Source organism: Ailuropoda melanoleuca, chromosome 3, assembly GCF_002007445.2.
Source record: "Ailuropoda melanoleuca isolate Jingjing chromosome 3, ASM200744v2, whole genome shotgun sequence".
In the NCBI taxonomy this organism is placed as follows: Eukaryota; Metazoa; Chordata; class Mammalia; order Carnivora; family Ursidae; genus Ailuropoda; species Ailuropoda melanoleuca.
In genome coordinates this window covers 5,439,165-5,465,785 of record NC_048220.1, presented here as the reverse complement: position 1 = coordinate 5,465,785, position 26,621 = coordinate 5,439,165, and the positions used below count along the sequence as shown (strand labels likewise).

At 38.9% G+C, this 26,621-nt stretch overlaps 1 protein-coding gene across 9 annotated transcripts in view; it reads right to left on the bottom strand.

Moving 5' to 3' along the window:
- Window positions 1–11,447: 11,447 nt before the first annotated feature.
- The window catches only part of YTHDC2 (YTH domain containing 2), a 77,035-nt gene continuing 61,861 nt past the window's right edge, over window positions 11,448–26,621 (bottom strand). For 6 of the 9 annotated variants that reach the window (XM_019804686.2, XM_019804683.2, XM_034655878.1 and 3 more), the window contains 5 exons: window positions 23,119–23,296; window positions 16,980–17,183; window positions 16,043–16,225; window positions 14,747–14,833; window positions 13,916–14,645 (listed from right to left, as the gene is read on the bottom strand). In XM_019804686.2, coding sequence (XP_019660245.2) covers window positions 14,753–14,833; window positions 16,043–16,225; window positions 16,980–17,183; window positions 23,119–23,296 — 646 coding nt within the window. In that variant the 3' untranslated portion in view covers window positions 13,916–14,645; window positions 14,747–14,752. The other 3 variants (XR_004623954.1, XR_002143689.2, XM_019804684.2) reach the window with 3 other exon arrangements.

Below are 26,621 nucleotides of genomic sequence, written 5' to 3'. Positions count from 1 at the left end.
GGGAACCGTCATTGTCAAGCCATAATGCAGATCCAAAATGCTATCCCATCATCTGCATGTCGGGATTACTTCTGGCACCAACCGTCACAGGTTGGGTCCGACTCTGAGGAGGAGAATGGCACGCAGGGGTGTTTAGTGACAGACACCAGGAAGGGGGAGGCAAAGAAGCAGAGTTGGTCAGAGGAAGACGAGACACCATACAGTCTCTCTGGTGGTCCCTGTCCTCCCCACGGGAAGTCTTGAGGCTGGGATGACTCTTCGGAGTTGTCCAGAGTTGGGACAAGAGGGCTGAGCCTTTACACCCCAAGCATCAATCGGCCACTGGAGATGTGCCACCCCGGAAAGGGGCATGACTCGGGCAAGGCCACTCTCTTCAGGAGCAACACCTGTGAGGCTCTGACATCTAAGGGCCTCTGCCCGCAGCCCACCCAGTACTGGGGGAGTTAGTTCTTCCTTCCCAGTGGGGCACCGAGTAACCAATCACGGTGTTCATCACAGAAACTATGACTAGCAGGACGTAATGCATTCTTATGAGAATGTTTTAAAACACATACAGGGCGCACCTGGGGGGCTCATTCGGTGAAGCGTCTGCCTTGGCTTAGGTCATGATCTCAGGGTCCTGGGATGAAGTCCCGCATCTGGCTCCCTGCTCAGCGGGGAGCCTGCTTCTCCCTCTGCCTGCCATTCCCCTTGCTTGTGCTCACACACTCTGACAAATAAATTTTAAAAATCTAAAAAAAAAAAGGGGGCGCCTGGGTGGCACAGCGGTTAAGCGTCTGCCTTCGGCTCAGGGCGTGATCCCGGCGTTATGGGATCGAGCCCTATGGGATCGAGCCCCACATCAGGCTCTTCCGCTATGAGCCTGCTTCTTCCTCTCCCACTCCCCCTGCTTGTGTTCCCTCTCGCTGGCTGTCTCTCTGTCAAATAAATAAAATCTTTAAAAAAAAAAAATCTAAAAAAAAAAAAAGTACATATACAACAAAAACGTCAATGCTCAACTATTATGTAGTTGAAAAGCCTCTATTCAACGTGGCACGTCCCTTATGTGCCATCCATACTGCTTATACATGTGTTCATGGGTCACCGTGGGCTCTGCAAAGAACACAATGCACACAGTTGTGAACTATGTCTAAAGCCAACCAGGGAAGGGCGTGGGAGGGGGTTAGTCACAAGGAGGAACTGCCCTCCTTAACTAAATAAAGCCCTCCTCAACAACGCAGCCATCCGGCAGGGGAGAGGGACCACCTTTCAGGTCATGACTGTAACCGAAATATACAAATGTCTCAGAGCCAAAGAATCTAAAGTCTACAAGCAGTACCACCCCCGGTCCTTGCGCGACCAGAGGCGCAGCCTTCAAGGACAGTTTGGTAGGTGGAGAGCCCCAGCTCCCGCGCTGTTCTTCCTCTCAGCGCATGCTTCTGACTTTCCCAAAGCTCTGGTCTCGGTCAAAGCTCTTCCTTAACCTTTTGGGCATCAGGTTGTCTATCTGTAAAACGAGATGGAACTAGGTGATTTCAGGAGTTCCTTCCAACCTACCATGAACTTGAGGACTTGCCATTTAAACCACGATGCTTTTTCACTCAATTAAATCGATGAACCTTGTGATTGGTGTTTGAAAATGCGCGCAACAGCACCATCTAGCGGCAGAAGGTAGTAATACCAGCGACAATGAATACAAATGAACTGAAATTTCACAAAGAGAAAGTCGAACATTCCAGTGAGGATCTCTTAACTTTTTGTAAATTGGGGGCCTCCTGGAAAAGCTAACAAATGTTATGGACGCTCCTGTCACCCAACAATGCAAAAGGCACTCATACCAAAATTCTGTGTATAATTTCAGGGAATACGTGGCCTTCCGCAGCCCTCCCCAATCATCCATGGCTCACAGTTTAAGAACCAACCCTGTACATGTTATTAGGAAAATGAAAAATGATCCTGTAATCATCATGAATCAATAAATGTAACAGATCCATGACTTTTTTTTTAACCTAACCATAACCCAAGCCTCCTTTCTGAGGGGATAGTTTCTTGTTTTATAACTGGTGGGAGGCAGAAGAAGCCAGATCCTTTTTTTTTTTTAAGTAGGCTCCATGCCCAAAGTGGGACTTGAACTCACAACCTGGAGATCAAGAGTCACACCCTCTCCCAACTGAGCCACCCAGGAGCTCCTCCCCTTTCCTGCCCCGGAACCTTCTCTCTCCTACTGTTTAGCAAGAAGGGTACCCATTTGGCCAGTCATTTGCTCCCACCAATCTTGATTCTTCAGAGAGTGTAACAAAAATACAGGGGAGGCTGGAAAACCACTGAAAAAGAAATGAGAATCTAGCATTGGTAGTGTCCAGTAGCAGCAAAGTCAGGGGTGAGGTCCTGACCCAGCCTTTCCCTGGCTCTAATTCTATCCCCCCCCTGCCCATTTCCATACCTGATTCTTCAATCAATCCCATCAATTCTGGGAGCTGTTTGACATCCTTCCAATAAATCCCTTTACCACTTTAAGTCAGAGTGTGTTACTTAGAATTAAGTAACACCAAAGTTTGTGATTGATACACACACCATATTCATAAGGGTGACCAGAAAAGTAACTCTTCCTCAAGGCAACATATTTTATTATGTACTTAATAGCACTTTCACTTAAAGCAAAAGACCAAAAGCTAATTAAAATTTCCAGAAGTTGGGGCACCTGGGTCGCTCAGTTGGTTAAGCAACCCATTTTTGATATTGGCTCAGGTCATGATCTCAGGGGTGTGAGATCAAGTCCCGCGCTGAGTGTGGAGTCTGCTTAAGATTCTCTCTCTGCCCCTTCTCTCTCTCTCTCAAAAAAAAAAATTTTTTTTAAATTCCAGGAGCCACATTTTCTCTAAAGGTGATCCAAGTATTGGCACATTATAGGTGCCCTTCCTCACTGGACGACCAACCCTACACTGCTGTTTAGACAGTCCTCCAAGAAATCATTTCTTGTGTTATTATTTTCCCCAACATGTCACACCAGAATTTAATACAATCTCAAATCCTTTTTGAAACAAGACAGTATTTTACATATTTACATACTCACATAAGGGTTTCTGATAGTTAGCCAGGATAAATTAAGAGTGGATGAAACGTGTTCTTAGAAAAAATAAATTGTGGGGCACCTGGGTGGCACAGTCGTTAAGCGTCTGCCTTTGGCTCAGGGCGTGATCCCAGCGTCATGGGATCGAGCCCCACATCAGGCTCCTCTGCTATGAGCCTCTTCCTTCCTCTCCCACTCCCCCTGCTTGTGTTCCCTCTCTCGCTGGCTGTCTCTATCTCTGTCAAAGAAATAAATAAAAATCTTTAAAAAAAAATTAAAAATAAAATAAATTGTAACTATAGAATTGTTTTAAAAGAAATTATTGCCACATGGAAGAAAAAGAACCATCAACAGTAAAAACAGGTGTTTGTTTTTTTAAACCCAAAGATAATAAGCCCAACTTTTTTAAAAGATTATTTTCTGGGGCACCTGGGTGGCTCAGTCAGTTAAGCACCTGACTCTTGCTCTCAGCTCCAGTCCTGAACTTAGGNGTGTTCCCTCTCTCGCTGGCTGTCTCTATCTCTGTCAAAGAAATAAATAAAAATCTTTAAAAAAAATTAAAAATAAAATAAATTGTAACTATAGAATTGTTTTAAAAGAAATTATTGCCACATGGAAGAAAAAGAACCATCAACAGTAAAAACAGGTGTTTGTTTTTTTAAACCCAAAGATAATAAGCCCAACTTTTTTAAAAGATTACTTTCTGGGGCACCTGGGTGGCTCAGTCAGTTAAGCACCTGACTCTTGCTCTCAGCTCCAGTCTTGAACTTAGGGTCGTGAGTTTGAGCCCTGCATTGGAGCTCCCCACACAGCATGGAACCTACTGTAAAAAAATTTTTTTTTTAATTAAAAAAATAAAGATTATTTTCTTGATTTAAAAATAAATTTGGGGGTGCCTGGGTGACTCAGTCAATTCAGCATCCGACTCGATTTCGGCTCAGGTCATGATTTCAGAGTCATGGGATCAAGCCCCGTGCCAGGCTCACACTGAGCGTGGAACTTGCTTGTGATTCTCTCTCTCCCTCCGCCCTTTCCCCACCCCCTGTGCGTGCTCTCTTTCTAAAAAATAAAGTTAAAATTAAAATAAAGCTAAAAAAACTTCTAAAAAATAAATAAAAATAAATTTTAAAAAATTTACTCAGCTATAGCTACAACCATTTCTATACCCAAATCATCCTGCTTAAGGAACTATATGCTCCATGGGTAGCCAAGTTACTTTAAAATAATGTAATATAATTGCTCATACCCTTTTATCTAATAATGCCATTCCTGNTAAAAAATAAAGTTAAAATTAAAATAAAGCTAAAAAAACTTCTAAAAAATAAATAAAAATAAATTTTAAAAAATTTACTCAGCTATAGCTACAACCATTTCTATACCCAAATCATCCTGCTTAAGGAACTATATGCTCCATGGGTAGCCAAGTTACTTTAAAATAATGTAATATAATTGCTCATACCCTTTCATCTAGTAATGCCATTCCTGGGTACCTGTCCTAATGAAATTATTTAAAACAAGAAAATGTTTGCGATAATACTATTTATAATAGGAAAAAAATAAAATTATGCATTTTATTATAATAAATGAAATTCATTAAATATCGTATACCTATTACTATGAATGACACAGAAGTCTGCAATAGCATGGGAGAAACATCCTATAATTTTAAAAGAAAACAAATAGAATAAAATATTACACCATACTAAAAAGAGACTAAGTAAAATTCATATTGAATAATGATTTTTTCTTATTTTCTTTATTCCTCTAAGTAATTTCTTAAACAATTATGTATTAAATGCCTACTAGATATTGTGCCAGAGACTCAGTCTATAAAATGGAAAGATTCTCCAACTCCAAGGAGTGTATAGTCTGTGCGCAATGAGGCGGGACATGAAAACAAGGAATACAATTACTGTAACGAAAATATGCAAATCAGGAAAAAACTAAATCAGTACCTAGGAGTGGAATGTGGTTAAGTACACCTTTTCAGAAAATGTCCAGGGGCGCCTGGGAGGCACAGAGGTTAAGCGTCTGCCTTTGGCTCAGGGCATGATCCCGGCGTTCTGGGATCGAGCCCCACATCAGGCTCCTCTGCTGGGAGCCTGCTTCTTCCTCTCCCACTCCCCTGCTTGTGTTCCCTCTCTCGCTGGCTGTCTCTATCTCTGTCGAATAAATAAAATCTTTTAAAAAAGAAAAGAAAAGAAAATGTCCAGCTACTTTCTAAAATGGCTGTTATCATTTTACATTCCATCAGTGGGTGAGAAGTCCAGTCCTCCACATCCTTGTCAGCACTGGGCAGGGAGAGTCTTTTTCATGCTAGCGGCTCTAATAGATGCTGGATGGTAACTCACAGTGCGTTTTAGCTTGCATTTTCCCAGTGCCTAATGGTGTTGAGCATTATTTCATGTATTTATTTGTCTTCTATCTTCTTCGGTGAAGTATCTGGCCCAAATTTTTAATTGGGTTTTTTTCTGAACTGTAGAGTTTTGAGAATTTTTTTTAGGTATCTGGACGCAAGGCCTTTATTAAATATATGTCTTCCAAATATTCTCCTGCAGTGTATGGCTTGTGTTTTCTTTCTCTTAACAGTGTCTTTTGAAGAACAGAAGTTTTAGATTTTGATGAAGCCAAATTTATTTTTGTTTTTAGAGATAGCAGATCTAAGAAATCTCTGCATAAGCCAAGATAAGATTTTCTCCTGTTTTCTACCAGAAGTTCTATAGTTGTAGCTCTTACCTTTAAGCCTATGGTGTATTAGGAGTCAATGTTAGTATATTATGTGAGACAGAGATCTAAGTTCATTATTTGGCATAGGGATAGCCAATTGTTCCATCACCATGTGTTGGAAGGACTATACTTCCTCCATCACATTGCCTTTATGTCTTTGTTTAAAAAAAATTCAATTGTCCATAGATGTTGGGTTCACTTCTGGACTCTCCATTATGTTCCATCAATCTATCTTTATGCCAATATCAAGTTGTTTTGTGTACTATAGCCTTGTAAGTCTTGAAATCAGGTAGTATGAGCCCTCCAAAGAGGTCCTTTTTCAGAGGTGTTTTGGCTAGTCCAGATCCTGTGCGTTTCCATATGAATTTTGGAATCAGTTTGTCAGTGTCTACAAAAAAAGGCTGCTGGGGTTTTGACTGGGATTGTGTTAAATCTATAGATTTTGGAGAGAATTTACATCCTAACAATACTGAGTCTTCCAACCCATGAACAAGGTAAATCTGTATTTGTTTTTTAGGTCTTCTCTAATCTCTCTCAGCAATATTTTGTATTTGTCAGCCTGTAAGTCTTCTACATCTTTTGTCAGCTGTTATTCCTAGGTATTCGATATATTTTATCTTATTATAAATGGCATTGTTTTAACTTCCAATTGTTTGTTGCAATTATATAGAAATTTTAAAATATTTTGGAGTACAGCGGTGCCTCCGTGGCCTAGTCGGTTAAGCATCTGCCTTCTGCGCAGGTCATGATCCCAGGGTCCTGAGATCAAGCCCTGCCTCATGCTCTCTGCTCAGCGGGGAGCCTGCTTCTCCCTCTCCCTCTGCCTGTTGCTCCCCCTGCTTGAGCTCTCTGTCAAATAAATAAATAAAATCTTAAAATATATTTTGGGGTATTTAGACCTTGTAGACTGCAGTCTTGATAAACTTAATTAGTTCCAGACAGTTTTCTAGAAAAAAAGTTCTAGTTTGGGTATTGGATAGCTAATAATTTTGCCAGCCTCAGAATTTTCATTCTGGTAATATTTGATATTCCTTTAGAGAACAATTTCTCTCCTCTTCTTGGTCCATGTGTTTGGGATGAGCATTTGTTATACATTTAGCCAATTACCACAGTGACTGTGGAGTGGTGTGGAGATAAGCACATGACCATTTGATCCAATGAGAGTCAATCCTGGAACTTATGGGACAACATTGCATTTTCTAGCTAGTTTGAAGTCAGACATTACTCATTTCTAATTTAAGATCATTGTGGTCAGAGAACACACCTTGTAGCACTTGAAGCTTTTTAAATTTATTGAGATTTTTTTTAAAGATTTTACTAATTTTTAGAGAGAGCACACACAAATGGGGGGAGGTACAGAGAGAGAGAGAGTATCTCAAGCAGACTCCATGCTGAGTGAAGAGCCCGACACGGGGATCCCATGACCCTGAGATCGTGACCTGAGCTGAAATCAAGAGTCAGAAGCTTAACTAACTGAGCCACACAAGGGCCCCAAATTTATTGCGATTTTTTGGTAAGCTTTTATTTATTTATTTGACAGAGACAGCCAGCAAGAGAGGGAACACAGGCAGGGGGAGTGGGAGAGGAAGAAGCAGGCTCCCAGCGGAGAAGCCTGATGTGGGGCTCGATCCCAGAATGCTGGGATAATGCCCTGAGCCGAAGGCAGACGCTTAACGACTGCACCACCCAGGTACCCCGTATTGCAATTTTTAAAAACAAAATTACCATATTGATTCAGCAATCCCACTTCTGAGTATATACACAAAAAAATTGAAATCAGGATCTCAGGAAGATACATGCATTCCATGTTCATTGCAGTGTTATTCAAAATAGCCAAGACGTTGAAACAACCTAAATGCCTATCAATGAACGAATGCTCAAGAAAATGTGGTATATACATACATTGGAATATTATGCGTCTTAAAAGAGAAAGAAACCCTGCCACACACCACAATATGAATGAAGTTGGAGAACATTATGTCAATTGACATAAGCCAGTCACAGAGAGACGAATACTGAATCATGCCGCTTACATGAGGTATCTAAAATAGTCAAAATCATAGAAACAGAGAATAGCAGTTGCCGGGAAATAGGGAGAGAAGGAAACGAAGGGCTGCTGTTCAAAGGGCAGAAAGTGTCCGTTATACAAGATGACTGCATTCTAGAGATCTGTTGTACTACATTGTGCCTACAGTTAACATTATTTTGCACTTAAAAATTTAAGAGGGTAGATCTTATGTTAAGTGCTCTTACACAATAATAAATAAATTCGAAATTTGTTCTGTGACCCACAAGATGGTCTATCATGCTAAATGTTCTGTGCGCACTTAAAGAACGTGTATTCTGCTGCTGTTGGGTGGTATGTCCTGTAAATGTTAATTAGATCAAGTTGGTTGATAGTGTTCTTCCAGCCCACTGTATGCAAATGGCAAGATTTCATTCTTTTTTATGTCTGAATAGTGTTCGCTTGTATATATGTACCACTTCATCTTTACCCATTCATCAATTGAGGGACACTTGGGCTGCTTCCATAATTTGGCTATTACAGATAATGCTGCAATAAACATAGGGGTGATATATCCCTTTGAATTAGTGTTGTTGTATTTTTTGGTAAAATACCCAGTAGTGCAATTACTGGATCATAGGGTAGTTCTATTTTTAATTTTTTGAGGAAACTCCATACTGTTTTCCAGAGTGGCTGCACCAGTTTGCATTCCCAACAACAGTGCATGAGGGTTCCTTGTTCTCCACTTTACTTCTGTAAAGTAATCTCTACACCCAACATGGGACTTACTCATGACCCCAAGATCAAGAGTCACATGCTCTCTGGCTGAGCCAGCCAGGAGCCCCAAGGACTTGCACTTCTAACTAAAAGGAAGTAACATGGGCCAGATTTACTTTCTTGCCTGAAAGAACATATACATAAATACATGAAACAATGGTTTCCAAGACACTGGACATCAGGCAGTGAAGGACAGTAATCCGAGAGATGAGAAAAAAAGAGACCTGCCCGAACTTACTGCCTTGTGAGATTTCCAGGCCATGGAATAGGGAGGGGGAGTTGAAGCAGAATTTGACAGAGTCCTGAGCTGAGGCAATAGAGTTGAGAGTGGGGAAACCAAACAGCTAGAGTTCACAGAACAGAATGCCAGAGGGAGAACTGCATACAGAGAGAACCCCAGAGATGTGTAGACAGTCCCCCTGGAATATTCAGCAGTGCTGACCCATGCATGTGTGTGCAGGAATGGTCAGGAAAAGAATCATTTGAAAGGATTAAAGGGAATAGTATCTGTTCCCATGAGCCAGACTTGTAAAAATCCAAAAGAAGGCAGAAAAGAGGAAAAAAGCAACAAATGGAAATAACAAAAAGAAACAAAAATAACGAACAAAAATAAAACAAGTAGCAAGATGATAGACTCACACCTAACAAAATCAATAATCATATTAAAAGTCTAAAAATCCCAATTAAAGGTCACCTGGCTAGCTCGGTCAGTGGAGTGTGCAACTCTTGATCTCTGGGTTGTGGGTTCGAGCCCCACATTGGGCGTATAGATTTCTTAAATAAATTATAAAAAAATTTAAAAATCCCAATTAAAAGGGAGAGAACTTGTTAGGTAGAATAAAAAATCAAGACTCAATTACATGATGCCTATAAGAAGTGTACTTAAATATAAAGACACAAAAGTTAAAAAAAATAGACGTTATCCCCTGCTAGCATTAATGAAAAAAAAGCTTCTATAACTAATATCTATATTAATATCAGGCAAAAGAGAATTCAGAGCAAAGAATATAATCAGGGATAAAAGCAGTCATTTAGTCAATGCATGAAATAATCCTAAACACATAGACACCTAGAAAAGAGCTTCAAAATACTTAAGTAAAAGTTGATAGAACTGAAAGGAAAAATATACATAAGTTCACAATTATTGTCAGAGATTTCAATACCCCTCTCTCAATAATTGGTAGAAAAAATTAGCAGTGTCCATCAATTGATGAATGGGTAAAGATGAAGTGGTACATATATACAAGCGAACACTATTCAGACATAAAAAAGAATGAAATCTTGCCATTTGCAACAACATGGATAGAGCTAATGAGTAGAATGTCCAGCAAAATAAGCCAGAGAAAGACAAATACCATATTCACTCATATGTGGAATTTAAGAAATAAGACAAACAAGCAAAGGAAAAAGAGAGAGACAAACCAAGAAACAGACTCTTAAACTATAGACAACACACTGATGGTTACCAGCAGGGAAGTGGTGGGGAAAGGGGGAAATAGGTGATGGGGATTAAGGAATACACTTTATCATGATAAAATAGATAAAAAGAAACGAAGAGAGGTTATGAACATATCCTTCTTAGATAGATACACTGGATTACCTCAGCAGGTGTCTCGGTTTAAACTGATCAATGACAGTGTATTTATATTTATGAAGTCACGGTACCAAATACGACAAAATCACAGGCAGAACAGGCATTTTGTAGTGATAGTTATATTATTCTTCAGTGGAATTTAGCAACAATTTCATAAAATTGATGTGTATTTTCAACTTAAAGAGAAAAAAAATACTGACCATAGTAAGTGCTGTCGAGCATATGGAGCACCTGGAAGCATTGCTGGTAGGAATGCAGACTGGTATAGCCACTCCGGAAAACAGTTTGGCAGTTTCTCATAAAACATACTTACCATCGTTGATTCAGCGATCCCAGTCCCAGGTATTTACTCAACAAATGGAAACCTATTTCCACACAAAAACCTGTGCACAAATGGTTAGCTGTTCTGGATATCATCACGTGTGTATGACTGACAGGTAAATGGCTTCAAAAAAAAATGTGGCACATTCTATACAATGGAATACTACGGGGCAGGAATAGAAAATGAACTTGGATATACACAATCTGGATCAATCTCAAAGGCCTTATGCTGAGTGACAGAAGCCAGTCCCACAAGGTTACATCCTGTAAGATTCTACCTGTATGATGTTCTCGAAAGGAGAAAACTAGAACAGGGAGCAGATCTATGGCTGGATGGCATGAGTGGTGACAGGAAGCTGTAACTCAAAGTGTTGGCATGAGGAAGTTTTGGGGGTAATGGGACCGTATCCTAATTGAGGTGAAAGTTCCATAAATCTGTGTTTGTGCTGCATTGTCCACAATAGCTAAACCGTGGAAGGAACCGAGATGCCCTTCAACAGATGACTGGATTAAGAAGTTGTGGTCCATATATACAATGGAATATTATTAAGCTATCAGAAAGAACGAGTTCTCAACATTTGCTGCAACATGGATAGCACTGGAGGAGATAATGCTAAGTGAAATAAGTCAAGCAGAGAAAGACAATTATCATATGATTTCTCTCATCTATGGAACATAAGAACTAGGATGATCGGTAGGGGAAGAAAGGGATAAAGAAAGGGGGGGTAATCAGAAGGGGGAATGAAGCATGAGAGACTATGGACTATGGGAAACAAACGGAAGGGTTCAGAAGGGAGGGGGGTGGGGGAATGGGATAGACTGGTGATGGGTAGTAAGGAGGGCACGTATTGCATGGTGCACTGGGTGTTATACGCAACTAATGAATCATCGAACTTTACATCAGAAACCAGGGATGTACTGTATGGTGACTAACATAATAAAAACGCATTAAAAAAAATTCAGAGCTGCACAACTAAAGAAAAGTTGGCTTTACTGTACATTACTTCTAAAAGTTAAATAAGCTTTACAGAAAACTTTACATCAAACCTAACAACTACATGGTGACAACCAGTTGGCCAAACAGATATTCTGGGAAGAGCATTCCAGGCAGAGTCAACAGCTCACACATGTCTCTGGGCTGGAACAGGCCCAGTATGTTCAAGCACCAGTGGGGAGGCCGGTGTGGCTGGAGTGGAGGACGCAGAGGAGGGGAGAGACGGCCAGAGATAGAACGGAGGGCTGAATCATGTCGTGTTGGTGCCACTGTAAGGACTTTGGCTCCCAAGAGAAATGGGGAGCCACTGCGGGGTTTTGAGCAGTCGAGGAATGCAAACTGACTCTTCTGAAAGGATCATCGGTTTCTGTGTGGAGAACAGACTGGTGGCAGGGGGAAGAGGTCGAAGAGGGGATGCCCCTTAGGAAGCGATTACAGTAACCCAGGTGAGGAGGACTAGGGCTCAGTCCAGGGTGGCTGGGACAGATGTGGGGAGAAACGGTCGGGGTTTAGGTCTATTTTGAAGGTAGACCCAAGAAAATTTTCTGCTGGGTGAGATTGAGAGAAGTGAAGACGTCAAGGATGACTGCAAGGTTTCTGGTCTTGAGCGACCTCGAGGATGGATCTGGCGGCAGCTGAAGAGCGAGCAGCTTTAGGCGGAGCAGGCTGTAGGAAAGAACAGTAGTTCCATTTTCAATACGCAGCGTTTGTGATTTTATGAGACAGCCAAGTGGAAATTTCACTCTTGGCTGCAAAGAGTGAGGCATGCCCAGGGGCCCTGGGCAGAAGTGAGTGCACTGTGTGTGGTGGGCCTTTGTGTGGAGAGGAGCTGTGGAAAGTTCTGGAGCACGGTGAGCGTGTGTGCTGCGGGAAGCTCGCAGACTGGAAGGCGTCGTCACCTGTCACTGATGTGTTCAGAGGCACGATGTGTGCCCCGGTGTTGATTCAGGGTGAAGCTCATTTGACTTGGTCCTCCAGACTCTCCCTGTTGCAGGAAATAAAGCCTTAGATGGTGAAGAAGGAGCCTCTGAGCTCAGTCTTAGATGAATCGGTCTTTTCTTGTAGTACGCACCTGAGATTTTGCTTTTCTGGCTGCCAAGTTTTGCTGTAATTGGTAGAGTGAGGCTGGGTGTGCAGTTGGATACAAGGGCACATTACCAAGATGCAGTGTCCTGATAGAGGACACTGCCAAAAGATTTTATATTGAACATATGCCTTGAGCTTTTCTTCCTTCCCCTGATGGTAATAAGGCAATTTTTTTCAAGGAGGAGATACTGATATGAAATCACCACCTTCTGTATCAATTTAGTATTCTTCAAGGTGTTTGAAATTCACTAATATCTCAAGGGATACTGTTGATCATTGTTACCTTAGCCCTATTATACAGTGTCAGAAATAAAAAGATCTAGATATTTTTAACAGAATTTCATTTAATAAGTTTATTTACAGTTCATCTCTTCCAAAAACAGCATTTTAATTACATTCAAATTGTGTTCATTTTAAATATCAACAAACTCATCATTTACATACAGAGCTAGATATTAGAAAACAGAAGGAAATTAAAACAAGTTTTATTTTGTTAAAAGTCCTCACTTCCAAATTTAGAACACCGTAAACTGCTAAATATATACCTTGACAGAATGTATATACATTATCAGAAAAAACACAAGTTGCTCTAATAGGAAAAGAACTGTAATACGCATACAGGAGAACATAATTCACATAGGCTCCATTTACAGGTATATCTCTCAAAGTATAAAACAAACAAAAAACCAATAACTACAAATGTAGGCAAACATCACAGCTGCCATTCTAAACTACCGTGCTAACATACAGTGCTTTCCAAGAGAAAGAAGCGTTCTCAAGATCTTACGCTGACCCATGACTTTTCACTTCTTTGTTCTCAAATGCAGAAGCGAAAAACTTAGGAGTTGTCTTCCGGTCTTTAAATTAGATTCAGGTTGGTTTTTCTTCACATAGCAATAACCCAAATATATCATGAGAAGTGCTATCAAAGCTGCTCTCTTTAGAACTTAGGAACTAAGACATTTCTTTCATTTTTCCCTGTACCTCTACTTTCCTTCAAAAAACCTCAGGGAAAACTTTATAGATAGTGGTGGTAAAGATATCAAATAAAGCTGAGATGAGAAAGAAATAGGAGAGTTGGCACTAACACAGGTTTATAAAAAATTACCTCCCATTTATTAAGCCATAAATGCAAAAAAAATGGAAAGTCTAAGTAGGACGGAAAGTCCTAGAAAACAAACAGAAGGCATTTAAATTGTGGTGCTGTGGGTTTTAGTGTGAAAGACAGACACCAACCAAGCTCTCAGTAAACTGCTGGGCACTTATTTTTTAACGTGTTTAATTCGTTTCCATTTTTAACTTGTTTAAATCAAGTCTCTCTAGCCAAATCGAAGAGGACGTAATGACTGTGCTCACGTAAGAGAGGTGTGAAGGCTGTACCACGGAAGGAAGGGAGGGGTGGGGCACACACTGGATTAAGAGGCAGGGCCAGGAGCAAGACAAGCACAAATCTGATCTGATCAAAGACAGGGAGGGATACCATGGTTTCCTTCAGATTTTACTGCACTTCATAATCAAAGATAAAGAACATCTCTCCTTTTCTTTTTAATGCATGTCAGGTTTAAAATGGCAGGATGAATAGTCCTTAATCAGCACACACTATTTTCAAAAGGGGCATTTTTAGAATTGGGTTGTTTGCTTGTTTTTTCCCAGCAAATCTTAAGCGCTGACTGTTCTAAAATGGTGCTCAGATGTACGGATACACTCAGGCTTTTCTTACAAGGAAACCATTTCCTTTGCATTAAAAAAAAAAAAAATCCTCAGTAAGAGTTATAAGTCAGTGTTTTCAACAAATGAAACATTTAACTTCAAATCGAGTATGTTTCAAATAACTGCTGCTGTGCCAAATAATGAAACTACTATTTTATTCAATTATAAACATATAAATAACGAACATTACATAATCATTCTTTACAATCACTATAAAAATTTAAATTACCCTTTTCTCTCTTATATGAAGATGGTGGGTCTTAAGGGACACTCTCGACCAGAAAAGCCCATTCACTCATAACACACACGTCCACCTCGGTTTCTGGAAGTCAGTGCTTTGGTGGTTTTAAATAGGTACGATGTTCTTCTGTAGCTAAGGGCTCTGAAGGAGGTAAAAAAAAAAAAAAAAAAGGGTAAGTAATGTGAAGGGTGTCCTTAGGGACCACAAACAGTGCCAGTTCTTGGAGGCGAGGAGAGCGTGACCTGCGTTCAGTCGGCTGCGGCTCTGTCCCCCAGCGGAAGGCGTTCCCATAACTGCAGCAGCTGCTCGCCGACCTGGGGCTCCAACTCCTGCACGAAGCAGAAGGCAGAATAAACATGCAATGGTCTGGACTGAACTTTTTTAAATCCCAAAACCTATGCTGTTAAGAATCTAAGAAAAGTCCACTGAATTTCATTTTTCTACCAGAACGTGATAAAATCATATGGCACACACTGCTCTAACTCTCTGCGTTGGGGTTTGTGACGTTCCCTTGCAGACTTCAAGATCAGAGCTAGCCTGCGGATACAGCAACTATTTGCAGCAAAATGGTAATTTCCATGGAGTTCTCCCAGAACTTCCATCTGGAAATAATGAATTTCGTTTTTAATGGAGATTTACCAACAGCACTCAGCTTCAGCTTTCAAAGGTTCACTATGTAACCTAGCTTATTAGATGTTTGGGGGTTTTAAAGAAATTATCGAGAGTATATGATATTCTTACCTTAGGAATTAGATTTATTTCGAAATCCTTATGGTAGGACAAAAATTAAAATATTCCAATACAATTGAAAAGAATGTCATTTATAGTCCTCTTGTGACACAACGTACATTTAAAAAGAATCCGAACACTTTTCATATGGTGATTTAAAGTGAGTCACACTGGTTTAAATAAATTATTAGCTGTGTGACCTTAGAATAATTTCTCCTATTTCTCCTAACAAAAACTGGGCTAATAACTCAATATGCATTAAATTAAATTACTTCATATAAAGCAGCTAGCACCGTGGTCCATATATATGGTTATTTCCATCCCCTTAATTAGTTCAAAATGCATGTCAGCAGCATGATAAAGCAAAAGCAAACGTAACAGAAATAAAACAAGCCACAAAAATATAAAAAGGCTGTTATTTATGTTACATAATTAGTTAAAGGCACAAAGAAGTCAGGTACCATTGTTATCCTTAGACTTTAGTGAAATTACTTCAGAATTACGCTCAGTTTTGAGCATATCTTCCATTAGTAAGACACCAGGAGCCTCCATGAAGTAACTCATGAAAGATTTTATATGTATGTAATGACAGAGAGAAGCCAAAGTTACAAAATGTCAAAAAGCCATGCGCTCTGTCAAACATGGTGCAAGCAGGTTTTCACCAGCTCTTTCACAAAGGTGACCCACCATCTCCCGAGTGCAATGGAACCTACGATCTGTACTCTCACATTTCCTCCTCAAACCACCGAATAACAGCAAAACAAAACAAAAAGAAAAGCAGAAGACAAATATCAAATGCCACTGTATACCTGTCCGTCTCTGCTGATCTGGACTTTCTTGTTGTCGTTCCAGGGATTGAGTAAGTGGTGAGCAAACTGAAAGGGAAGACTTTCCTTCCGGACCCACTCCACCTTGAATACTCCTCCCAGTCCAGCTGAGCCCCAGTCCTGGCTCTTCTCCCTTCCTATCTCAGAAGACATCCTAGAAAATCCCTGTGGGTATAATGAGGACAAGGGGAAAGGCGAGGATGATATTAAAATTGTCTGAATTCAATTTATCTGAGAAAGCTCTAAGGTTTTTTAAATTTCAAGATAAAAATGTAATACAAAAATAATAGATATCTCATAGAAACGAGTTACTTATTGCTTTTTATAAAAAGACATATTAGCAAATTTTAGAGAGAAGACTGATTCCAGCCTTCTAACATAATTTCAATATGAACAGATACTCTCTAAATAATGTATTAACAGCCCTAAACCCACATTTATTCCATGATAAGCAGATACAATCTAACCTGTAAGTTTTTACTTCCAAAAATTATAATAATATCAAATAATAAATTCCTTAGTTTCTAAATTCAGATAGACATTGAGTCAAGAGGAGTTAAGAAACATACTCAGTTTCTGGATTATCAATTCTAACTTCCTTGCCTATTTAAATAAATATTTTACCAAAAAGTCAAGCTTCTCCTTACTCTTAATCCACCTGAAATAGTAAATCTAAAGTTGTCCTCAGAAGGAGAAATATCTTATCTAGAGAGGTTCTGGTAAGACGAGGAAAACAACGGGATCCCTAGAATCATTCCCTTGAAGAGGTAACGCTACCTCCCTCATGCGCAGTCAAGCGAAATGCGTTCTTGCATCCAGATACAATAAAAAGCCAGGGTGGTTTTTGGGTTTTGTTTTAATCTGCGTGGTCTAACCTGCAGCCAGAACAACCCCATTTTACTGGTTCAGGATGGCTCACCTGGAAATGTCCAGATCCTTGAACAGAAAATACCAAGTAAACCATGCTGCTTTCCCAAAACGCTCGATTTAGCTTCCGCTCATTACTAGGGGTTGTAGACCAGATACCCTTCTGTTGAGAAATTTCAAGGTTTCTCAAATTGCTACTCTTCATTATGAAGTATCGAATAGGCATGTTTGGTCTTGGTGAAGGAGATTTTGAGCCCTATAAAAGAATGCATAAGTTCTTGAAAGGTAATTTGACCTTTCGAAATCAATAGGCTCCATTAAATAACATCTTCATAAACATATAAACCAAAATGTTTTACCAACTGTTCAACAAATGCAAATAGCTCCATCATGCCTGAAAAGCTACAGAAGACTCCATCAAAATGAGGTTAAAGAGCCAAAACCAAGCACTCATTTTCAAGAGCATTCAAAATCCCTTATCAAGAAAGGATCCTGGGGGCGCCTGGGTGGCACAGCGGTTAAGCGTCTGCCTTCGGCTCGGGGCGTGATCCCGGCGTTGTGGGATCGAGCCCCACATCAGGCTCCTCTGCTATGAGCCTNTTTCGAATAAATAAATAAAATCTTTAAAAAAAAAAAAAAAAAAAAAAGAAAGGATCCTGGATTACAAACTTTGATTTATGCTCCATACGTACTTTCAGAAAATATTTTAATAAACTTTCAAAGGCTGAAAACAAAACAAAAATTGCTCCAGCTTACGTACAGCCTGGATACAGTTTCCAGGCAACAGTGCAGGGAAGGGAAACAAATAGAACCCCGGTCTCCCTGAACTGCAGAGATGGAGCCTGGAGTCAAGAGGCCCAGGTAGTCAGTCAGAGTTTGCACAGCAGCGTGCTGGATAGAAGAGAGTTGATTAGAAATAGAGTTCCGAGGAACTGCAGAGGGGTCCCCACAAGTTTCTGACTACGTAGTTAGTGACCTGCACAGGAGTCAGAAAACATGACCTAACGCCAGGGAGATCCAGTGGAAAGCAGGAGACTCCACCGTTCCCCGGGGCTCAGGGAAACAGGGTTGGGAGTATCCCACGTTATACCCAGAACTGCTAATACAGAGAGCATTAGCCCACAGAAGCCTCACACCTTAGTACTGAAACTAAATTAGTATCAGAATGAAAACTGCTCTGGACCTGCCGTAACATTGCTTAAAAGTAAATCTCAACATGATTAAACGGATTGCAACTAACTTAAGCTATGTACCAGAATGATGTCTGACAGTACTTAAAGGAACACAACAAAAATCTAGCAGCCAAACAAAACTAGAAGGAATGCAAAGAAACAGGAGAACGTGACCCATAACCAGGAAAAAAATGAACAAACAGCGAAAGATTCAGATCTGGCAGATGATGGAACAGGAGACAAGAATGTCAGAGCAGCTATTATAAGTCCATGCACTGTGTTCGAGAAAGTAAAATGAACATGAACATGCTTTTTGAAAGGAGAAATGGAAGGTATTTTTTGAAAGACCCAAAGGGCACTCTAGAGATGAAAATATGATACTTGCAGTGACAAATACAGTAGAAAGAATACACAGCCGATGAGACACTACAGATAAAAACCTCAGTGAACCCACAGACGTTGTCAGAGAAACCATCTCAAATGAAACGAAGAGACAAAAACAACTGAAAAAAGTGAAGAAAGCTTCAGTGACCTGTGGAATAGTATCCAAAGTCCCAAAAAGGAGGGGGAAGTGGTGAGATAAAAAAATATGTGAAGAAATAATGGTCCTAAATTTTCCAAAATTGATGCAAGCTATAAATACACAGATTAAATAAGAACTACAAATAGTAACATACCAAAATCAAATTGCTGAAAATCAGTGATAAAAAGAAAAGCTTAAATGCAGCTAGAGGAAAAAAAACCAAACATTATATACAGGGAAATAAACATAACAATGACAGTAAACCTCCCTCAGAAACTGTAAATGAAAAGATAATGGAATGACATCTTTGCATAAATTAAAGAAAACCACTGTCAACCTAGAATTATATACACAGTAAAAACATCTTCCGAAAATAAAAGTGAAAAAGGTTTTCCAGACAAAAGCTTAAAGAATTCATTTCCAGAATATCTGTACTAAAAGAAATGTTAAAAAATTTCTAGATAGGAGGCGCCTGGGTGGCTCACCATTAAGCGCCTGCCTTCGGTTCAGGTCATGATCTCTGGGTTCTGGAATCGAGCCTGCATCGGGCTCCCTGCTCAGAGGGGAGTCTGCTTCTCCCTCTCCCACTCCCCTTGCTTATGTTCCCTCGCTCTTTGTCAAATAAATAAATAAAATCTTTAAAAAAAAAAACAAAGGTTTCTAGACAGTAGTGCATTAAGGAGGGTACGTATTGCATGGTGCACTGGGTGTTATACGCAAGTAATGAATCATGGAACTTTACATCAAAACTGGGGATGTACTGTACGGTGACCAACATAATATAATAAAAAAAATATTATTATTAAAAAAAAAAAGAAGTGTATGATCCCAGATAGAAATTCACATCAACACAAAAGAATAAAGAGCACAAGAAATGGTAAATATTGAATAAATATGGAAGACATTTCTCTGACTCTTTTTCTCTTTGTAATTTACTATGAAGTAATAAAAAATAGTAGTCTGTGTACACTGTAGTACACTGTGACATTTTTAACATATGTAGAAATAAAATGCATGAGACCAATAACACAAAGGACTGAGGGGTAAAATAAAAATACACTGTTGCAAGCTTCTCAAACTATACCTGAAGAGGCATAATACTGATCCGAGATATACCAAGGAAAGTTAAAAAGAGCTTGAGGAGTGAATTCTACCAAACATTTAAGGAAAAAAATCGTATCAATTCTAGGCACCTCTTCCAAAAACCTTAAGTAAAAGCAAGACTTCCCAACTAACCTTATGAGGCCAGCATTACCCTGATACTAAAACTATACAAAAATCACACAAGAAAAGAGAACTACAGAATAGCCCTCAGGAACAAAGATCCCAAACTTCACAGAAGTTTTGATTAAGCAAAATCAAATCCAATAATATTTAAAATAATCATCATGACCAACTGAGGCATAAAAATTTAAAAATCAGTCAATGAAATCCACTTTATTAATAGAAGAAAAAAAATTGTGTTATTTCAGTAGATGGAAAAAAAAAATAAAGCACTGAACATACTTCAACACTTATTCCTAATAAACCCTCTTAGCAAACTAACTCCAAAAGGAAATGTCCCACAGTTATGTTATCATAAATGGTGACATTTAACTAGGGACAACCTTTTCCTCTAAGGTCAAGGCAAAGGTGTCTACTCTCGACACTTTTTATTCGACATTTTACTGGAGGTTCTAATCAGAGAGAACAGGCAAGAAAAGAAATAAACAGAATCAATATTAGAGAGAAAAAAGAAAAACTACCTTTACTAACAGATGAAAGGATTATGCATGTAGAGAATCCTGAGAAATCTATATAAAAAGCTAACAATAAATGAAATAAGATCATGGCATACAGGGTAAATACACAAAAGTCAAATGTATTTCTATATGCTAGCAATGGACAACTGGAAATTAAAATTTTAAAGGACAGCATCAAAAATATAAAATACTTAGAGATCAACTTAACAAAAAAATGTGTAATACCTGAACTCTGAAATTTACAAAACACTCGTGAAAAATTAAAGAATATCAAAAGAAATGCAGATGTATACCATGTTTATGGATTAGGAAACTAAAAACTGTTCTCAGTTTTCTTCAAACTGACCTACAGATTCAATGCAATTCCACTTAATACCAAAAACTGTTTCTGTAGAAATTAACAAGCATTTTCTACAGTTTATATGAACACCTATAACACTAGAACACCTAGAATACCAAAACAATTTTTAAAAAGAACAAAGTTGGACTAAAAGATTTACTGGTTTCAAGACTTAATATAAAGCTACTATAATCAACTCGCTGCAACAGAGGCAAAACAAGAGGTATACAGATCAATGCAAGAGAATATAGTCCAATAAACAGACCACATTACTTATGGTCAATCGATTTCCGACAAAGGTGCCAAGATAATTCAACAGGAAAGGTAATCTTTTCAACAAATGGCGCTAGAACAACTGCACAGGCAAATGCCAAAACATTCTGACCCATTCATACTATAAACAAAACTTAAGAGCATATAGCCAAATATAAGAGCTCTCACTGCGACATTTCTAGAAGAAAACTTGGGGGAAAATCTTTGTAATCCTGAGTTAAACAAAGATTTATCTTTTTTTAAGATTTACTTATTTGAGAGAGTGAGCATGCGCACGCATCAGAGGGGAGGGGGCAGAGGGAGAGGATCGTCAAGCAAACTCCCCACTGAGAGTAGAGCCCCATGGTGGGGGCATCTCGATCTCAAGACCCTGAGATCATGACCTGAGCCAAAACCAAGAGTTAGATGCTCAACTGACTAAGCCACCCAGGCACAAAGACTTCTTAGGACACAAAACACATGAACCATAACAGAAAAATAGATGAAACCAAAATAGAAAAAAATAGCTACAATGGACTTCATCAAAATTAAAAGCACTGCTCTTCAAAAAGCACTTGTTAAGAAAATGAATATGCAGGCACAGACTGTAAGAAAAAGCTGCAAAGCATATATAATTAAGATCTGTATCTAGAATATATTTTTTTAAATATTACTATTAAATAAAAAGGACAAACAACCAGTAATCAAAAAAAGTTTAACAAAAATTTGAACAGATAACTTCACACCAAAGAAAATCCAGGAACGGCAAATACACACATGAAAAGATGCTCGACTTCATTAGTCACTGGGGAAATGCAAATTAAAACTACAATGGGGTATTCACTATGTACCCACCAGAATGGCTAACATTAAAGAGATTAATAATGTCAAGTATTGTCAAGAATATGGAGCATATGGGACCCTCATAGATGACTAAAGGGAATGGAAAAAAGTACAGCCATTTTGGAAAATATAGATAGTTTCTTGTAAAGTTAAACCTACATTTAACCATACAATCCCACAATTCTACTCCTGGGTGTTTACCCAAGAATAGAAACCATACATACACACACAGACTTCTCCTTGAATATTATCCAGCTTTACTCATAACAGCCAAAAAGTGGAAACAATCCAAATGTCCATAAACTGGTGAACAGATAAACATGCTATGGTATTAGCCATACTATCCAGCAATAAAAAGTAATGAACTAATAACACACTGAATAATTTGGATGAATTTCAAAAGTGAAATAAGCCAGTCACAAAAAACTACATACATATGATTCCATTCAGAGCAAACTGCAGAAAAGGCAAAATTCTAGAGACAGAGAGCAGTTCAGTGGTCATCATGATTCAGGGCTGATGGGAAGGTCCTGTATGTGGCTGTGATACGTTTACATAATTATATACATTTGTCAAAATTCACTGTAGTTTAAACTGGTGAATTTTATTGTGTATATACCTAAATATATTTAAATATAAAACACCCTAAAACCTAAGAATGCAAATCCACAAGAAACATTTATTTTTCTCTTATTTAACAAGAGTGTTTCAGCAGACACTTTTCCCAGAACACAACATATAGTTAAATAACCCTAATAGAATACTTACTCAGTACCAACAACACAGGAAATTAAAAGTAAACATACTCTCAACATTTGAAATCATTCGTATTACAAATTTTTTCAAAGACACATAGTTCTCAATTCCCTGCCAATACTTCCTATCTTCCTAACCCACCCTACCTTGTACTTTTTAATATAACCACTGAATTGGAGAAATCAATTAGTAATTCAAAGAAACCACTGTTTTCAATTCTGAAATCACAAACCAAAACTAATTTGAGATCATCTTGGTATTTAACAAAAAAAGGTTGTAACGATACAGAAAGGAAAGGGTGGACGGCTGAGTTACGTGCCATCGGTAAACCATCTGTTAGTTTGAAAACATCCCAAGATGGTGCTAACCAGGAACCTCTGGCAAGCAGGAAAAATTAAAGAATTTATGCGAGGTGTCTTAAGTCTGCCAGATTCAATTTATAACGAGAACAAAGACCACGATTAGTAACCGCAAGTAGAACTGTTTTGTCATCTTGCTTCCGTATGTAACATGAAATGTGCTAGCAATCTGTTCCTTGCTATGTGAACTTGCAGATACTCTACCTTTCCTGAGGATGGAGGAGAAGGGCTAGCACAAGGGCTTGGGTAGCTACTGCTGTCTGTAGATTTCACAGAAGATTGATCCGATCGGTCATCAGTGCTTCGCTTAGGATGTAAAATTCCTCTATCTTTGTACTTCTGAGGTGGGTGCAGTGCTGGAGATGGAGACTTCATCAGTACTCTTGAGTGGGAAGGAGGAAACAGAAACCAGTGACACACAACTTCAGAACACAAAGCAGATACCATTTCAAACCAAAGTTTCAGTGGCATTATGATATACGAAATAATATTTAAAAAGGGAATTTCATTCTTCTCTCACATTTAGAAGTTAAAAAACATCTGAGATATTAGGGTGCCCTTACACAAGCAATAGGTAAAAAAATATTTTTAGCAATCTACAGAAGTTCTTAACTTAATGTTAACAAAGACTCAAAGTATTATTTCCCTTACAAAATTACTAACCTCCTGTATGATGCTATTGGAGAGGTCTTTAATATTATATAATTATTTAAATACATCTATGCTAATGGCCCTTGCTAGAATATCACCCACTCTACTTCCCTTCCACTTTCACAGAACATCTTAGAGCCAAGTAAAATACATTTTAAAAGCATACCAAAAAATTATGGTATGATAAAGTATTAAAATACTGCTGGACTAGAGTCAGGAGAGAAGACTTCTAGGACAGTACTAAATTGACAACTACCTAAGTTATGTGATCCTGGGCAAGTCTCTTAACTTATCTGAGCTTTAATTTACTTATGTGTTAAAAGTAATCCTTTTAAGGATTTACTAGATAAACTGTAAGATTCTTCTATTCTAAAATTCTGTGAATAAATGCAGCAAAGCTGGCAGTCAGGAATTTTATAATTTTTCTAAAAGACATTAAGAAAAGAAAAAGACATTGAGTACTTCCTGAAGCCATGCAATACAAAGTTCACAGCACCACCTATAAAATACACTTGCCAAAATATTAGCTCTCATCAAGCCCTGAGAGCTAAGTACCAGTTTAGACGAAATACACATGGTATGGCAACAAATAAGACCAAGAAGAAACAGACAAATCCAGAATGTGGTATTATCTCAACAGTACCACCAACCCACTTTCTTCAAAAAAGTGAACAGAGGGGGTGCCTGGATGGCCAGGTCGGTTGAGCGTTGCCTTCGGCTCACGTCATGATCCTGAGGTGTCCTGGGATTAAGCCCCGCAATGGGCTCCCTGCTCAGCAGGGGAATCTGCCCCCCTCCCTCTTCTCCTCCATTCCCCCTGCCCCGCTCATGCTCTCTCTCTCTCTAATAAATAAAATCTTAAAAAAAAAAAAAAAAAGGTTAACATAGGAACTACTCTAGATTACAAAAGCCTCAAAAACATGACGACCTGATGAGTCTTCCCTGGATGCTAATTCAAATAAATGTATAGTATGACAACTGGGGAAATGATCATTTTACTGGGATTGATAACTGGATTTTGATTATGTAGGAAAATTACCTCAATTTTTTTTAAGTAGGCTCCATGCCCAATATGGAGCCCAACATCGGGCTTGAACTCACAAACCTGAATTCAAGACCTGAACCAAGATCAAGAGTCAGATGCTTCTCAACCAATACCAAAAGATTGAAATTATCCCATGCATATTCTCAGACCACAACGCTCTGAAATTGGAACTCAACCACAAGGAAAAACCTGGAAGAAACTCAAACACTTGGAGGCTAAGAACCATCCTGCTCAAGAATGACTCGATAAACCAGGAAATCAAAAAACAAATTAAACAATTTATGGAGACCAACGAGAATGAATACACAACGGTCCAAAACCTATGGGATACTGCAAAGGCAGTCCTAAGGGGGAAATACATAGCCATCCAAGCCTCACTCAAAAGAATAGAAAAATCTAAAATGCAGTTTCTATATTCTCACCTCAAGAAACTGGAACAGCAACAGAGGGACAGGCCTAACCCACTGACAAGGAAGGAGTTGACCAAGATTAGAGCAGAAATCAATGAATTAGAGACCAGAACCACAGTAGAGCAGATCAACAGGACTAGAAGCTGGTTCTTTGAGAGAATCCATAAAATTGATAGACCACTGGCAAAACTTGTCCAAAAACAAAGAGAAAGGACTGAGATTATTAAAATTATGACTGAAAAGGGAGAGGTCACGACCAGCACCATTGAAATTGCAAGGATTATTAGAAACTTTTATCAACAGCTATATGCCAAAAAACTAAACAATCTGGAAGAGATGGAGGCCTTCCTGGAAACCTATAAACTACCAAGACTGAAACAGGAAGAAATAGATTTCTTAAATAGGCCAATTAACTATGAAGAAATTGAGTCAGTGATAAACAACCTTCCAAATAATAAAACTCCAGGCCCAGACGGTTTTCCTGGGGAATTCTACCAAACATTCAAAGAAGAAATAATACCTATTCTCCTAAAGCTATTTCAAAAAATAGAAACAGAAGGAAAGCTACCAAACTCATTCTATGAGGCTAATATTACCTTGATCCCCAAACCAGGCAAAGACCCCCTCAAAAAGGAGAATTACAGACCGATTTCTCTAATGAATATGGATGCCAAAATCCTCAACAAGATCCTTGCTAATAGAATCCAACAGTACATTAAAAGGATTATCCATCATGACCAAGTGGGATTCATACCTGGGATGCAAGCATGGTTCAACACTCGCAAATCAATCAATGTGATACATCATATCAACAAGAAAAGACTCAAGAACCATATGATCCTCTCAATTGATGCAGAAAAAGCATTTGACAAAATACAGCATCCTTTCCTGATTAAAACCCTTCAGAGTGTAGGAATAGAGGGTACATTTCTCAATCTCATAAAAGCCATCTATGAAAAGCCTACTGCAAGCATTATTCTCAATGGGGAAAAGCTGGAAGCCTTTCCCTTAAGATCAGGAACACGACAAGGATGCCCACTCTCGCCACTATTATTCAACATAGTACTAGAAGTCCTTGCAACAGCAATCAGAAGACAAAAAGGGATCAAAGGTATCCAAATCGGCAAAGAAGAAGTCAAACTGTCTCTCTTTGCAGATGACATGATACTCTATATGGAAAACCCAAAGGAATCCACTCCCAAACTATTAGAAGTTATAGAACAATTCAGTAAGGTGGCAGGATACAAAATCAATGCCCAGAAATCAGTTGCATTTCTATACACGAATAACGAGACTGAAGAAAGAGAAATTAGGGAATCCATCCCATTTACAATAACACCAAAAACCATGCGTTACCTTGGAATTAACTTAACCAGAGACGTAAAGGACCTATATCCTAGAAACTATAGATCACTTTTGAAAGATATTGAGGAAGACATAAAAAGATGGAAAAATATTCCATGCTCATGGATTGGAAGAATTAACATAGTTAAAATGTCCATACTACCCAGAGCAATCTACACTTTCAATGCTATCCCGATCAAAATACCGAGGACATTTTTCAAAGAACTGGAACAAATAGTCCTTAAATTTGTATGGAA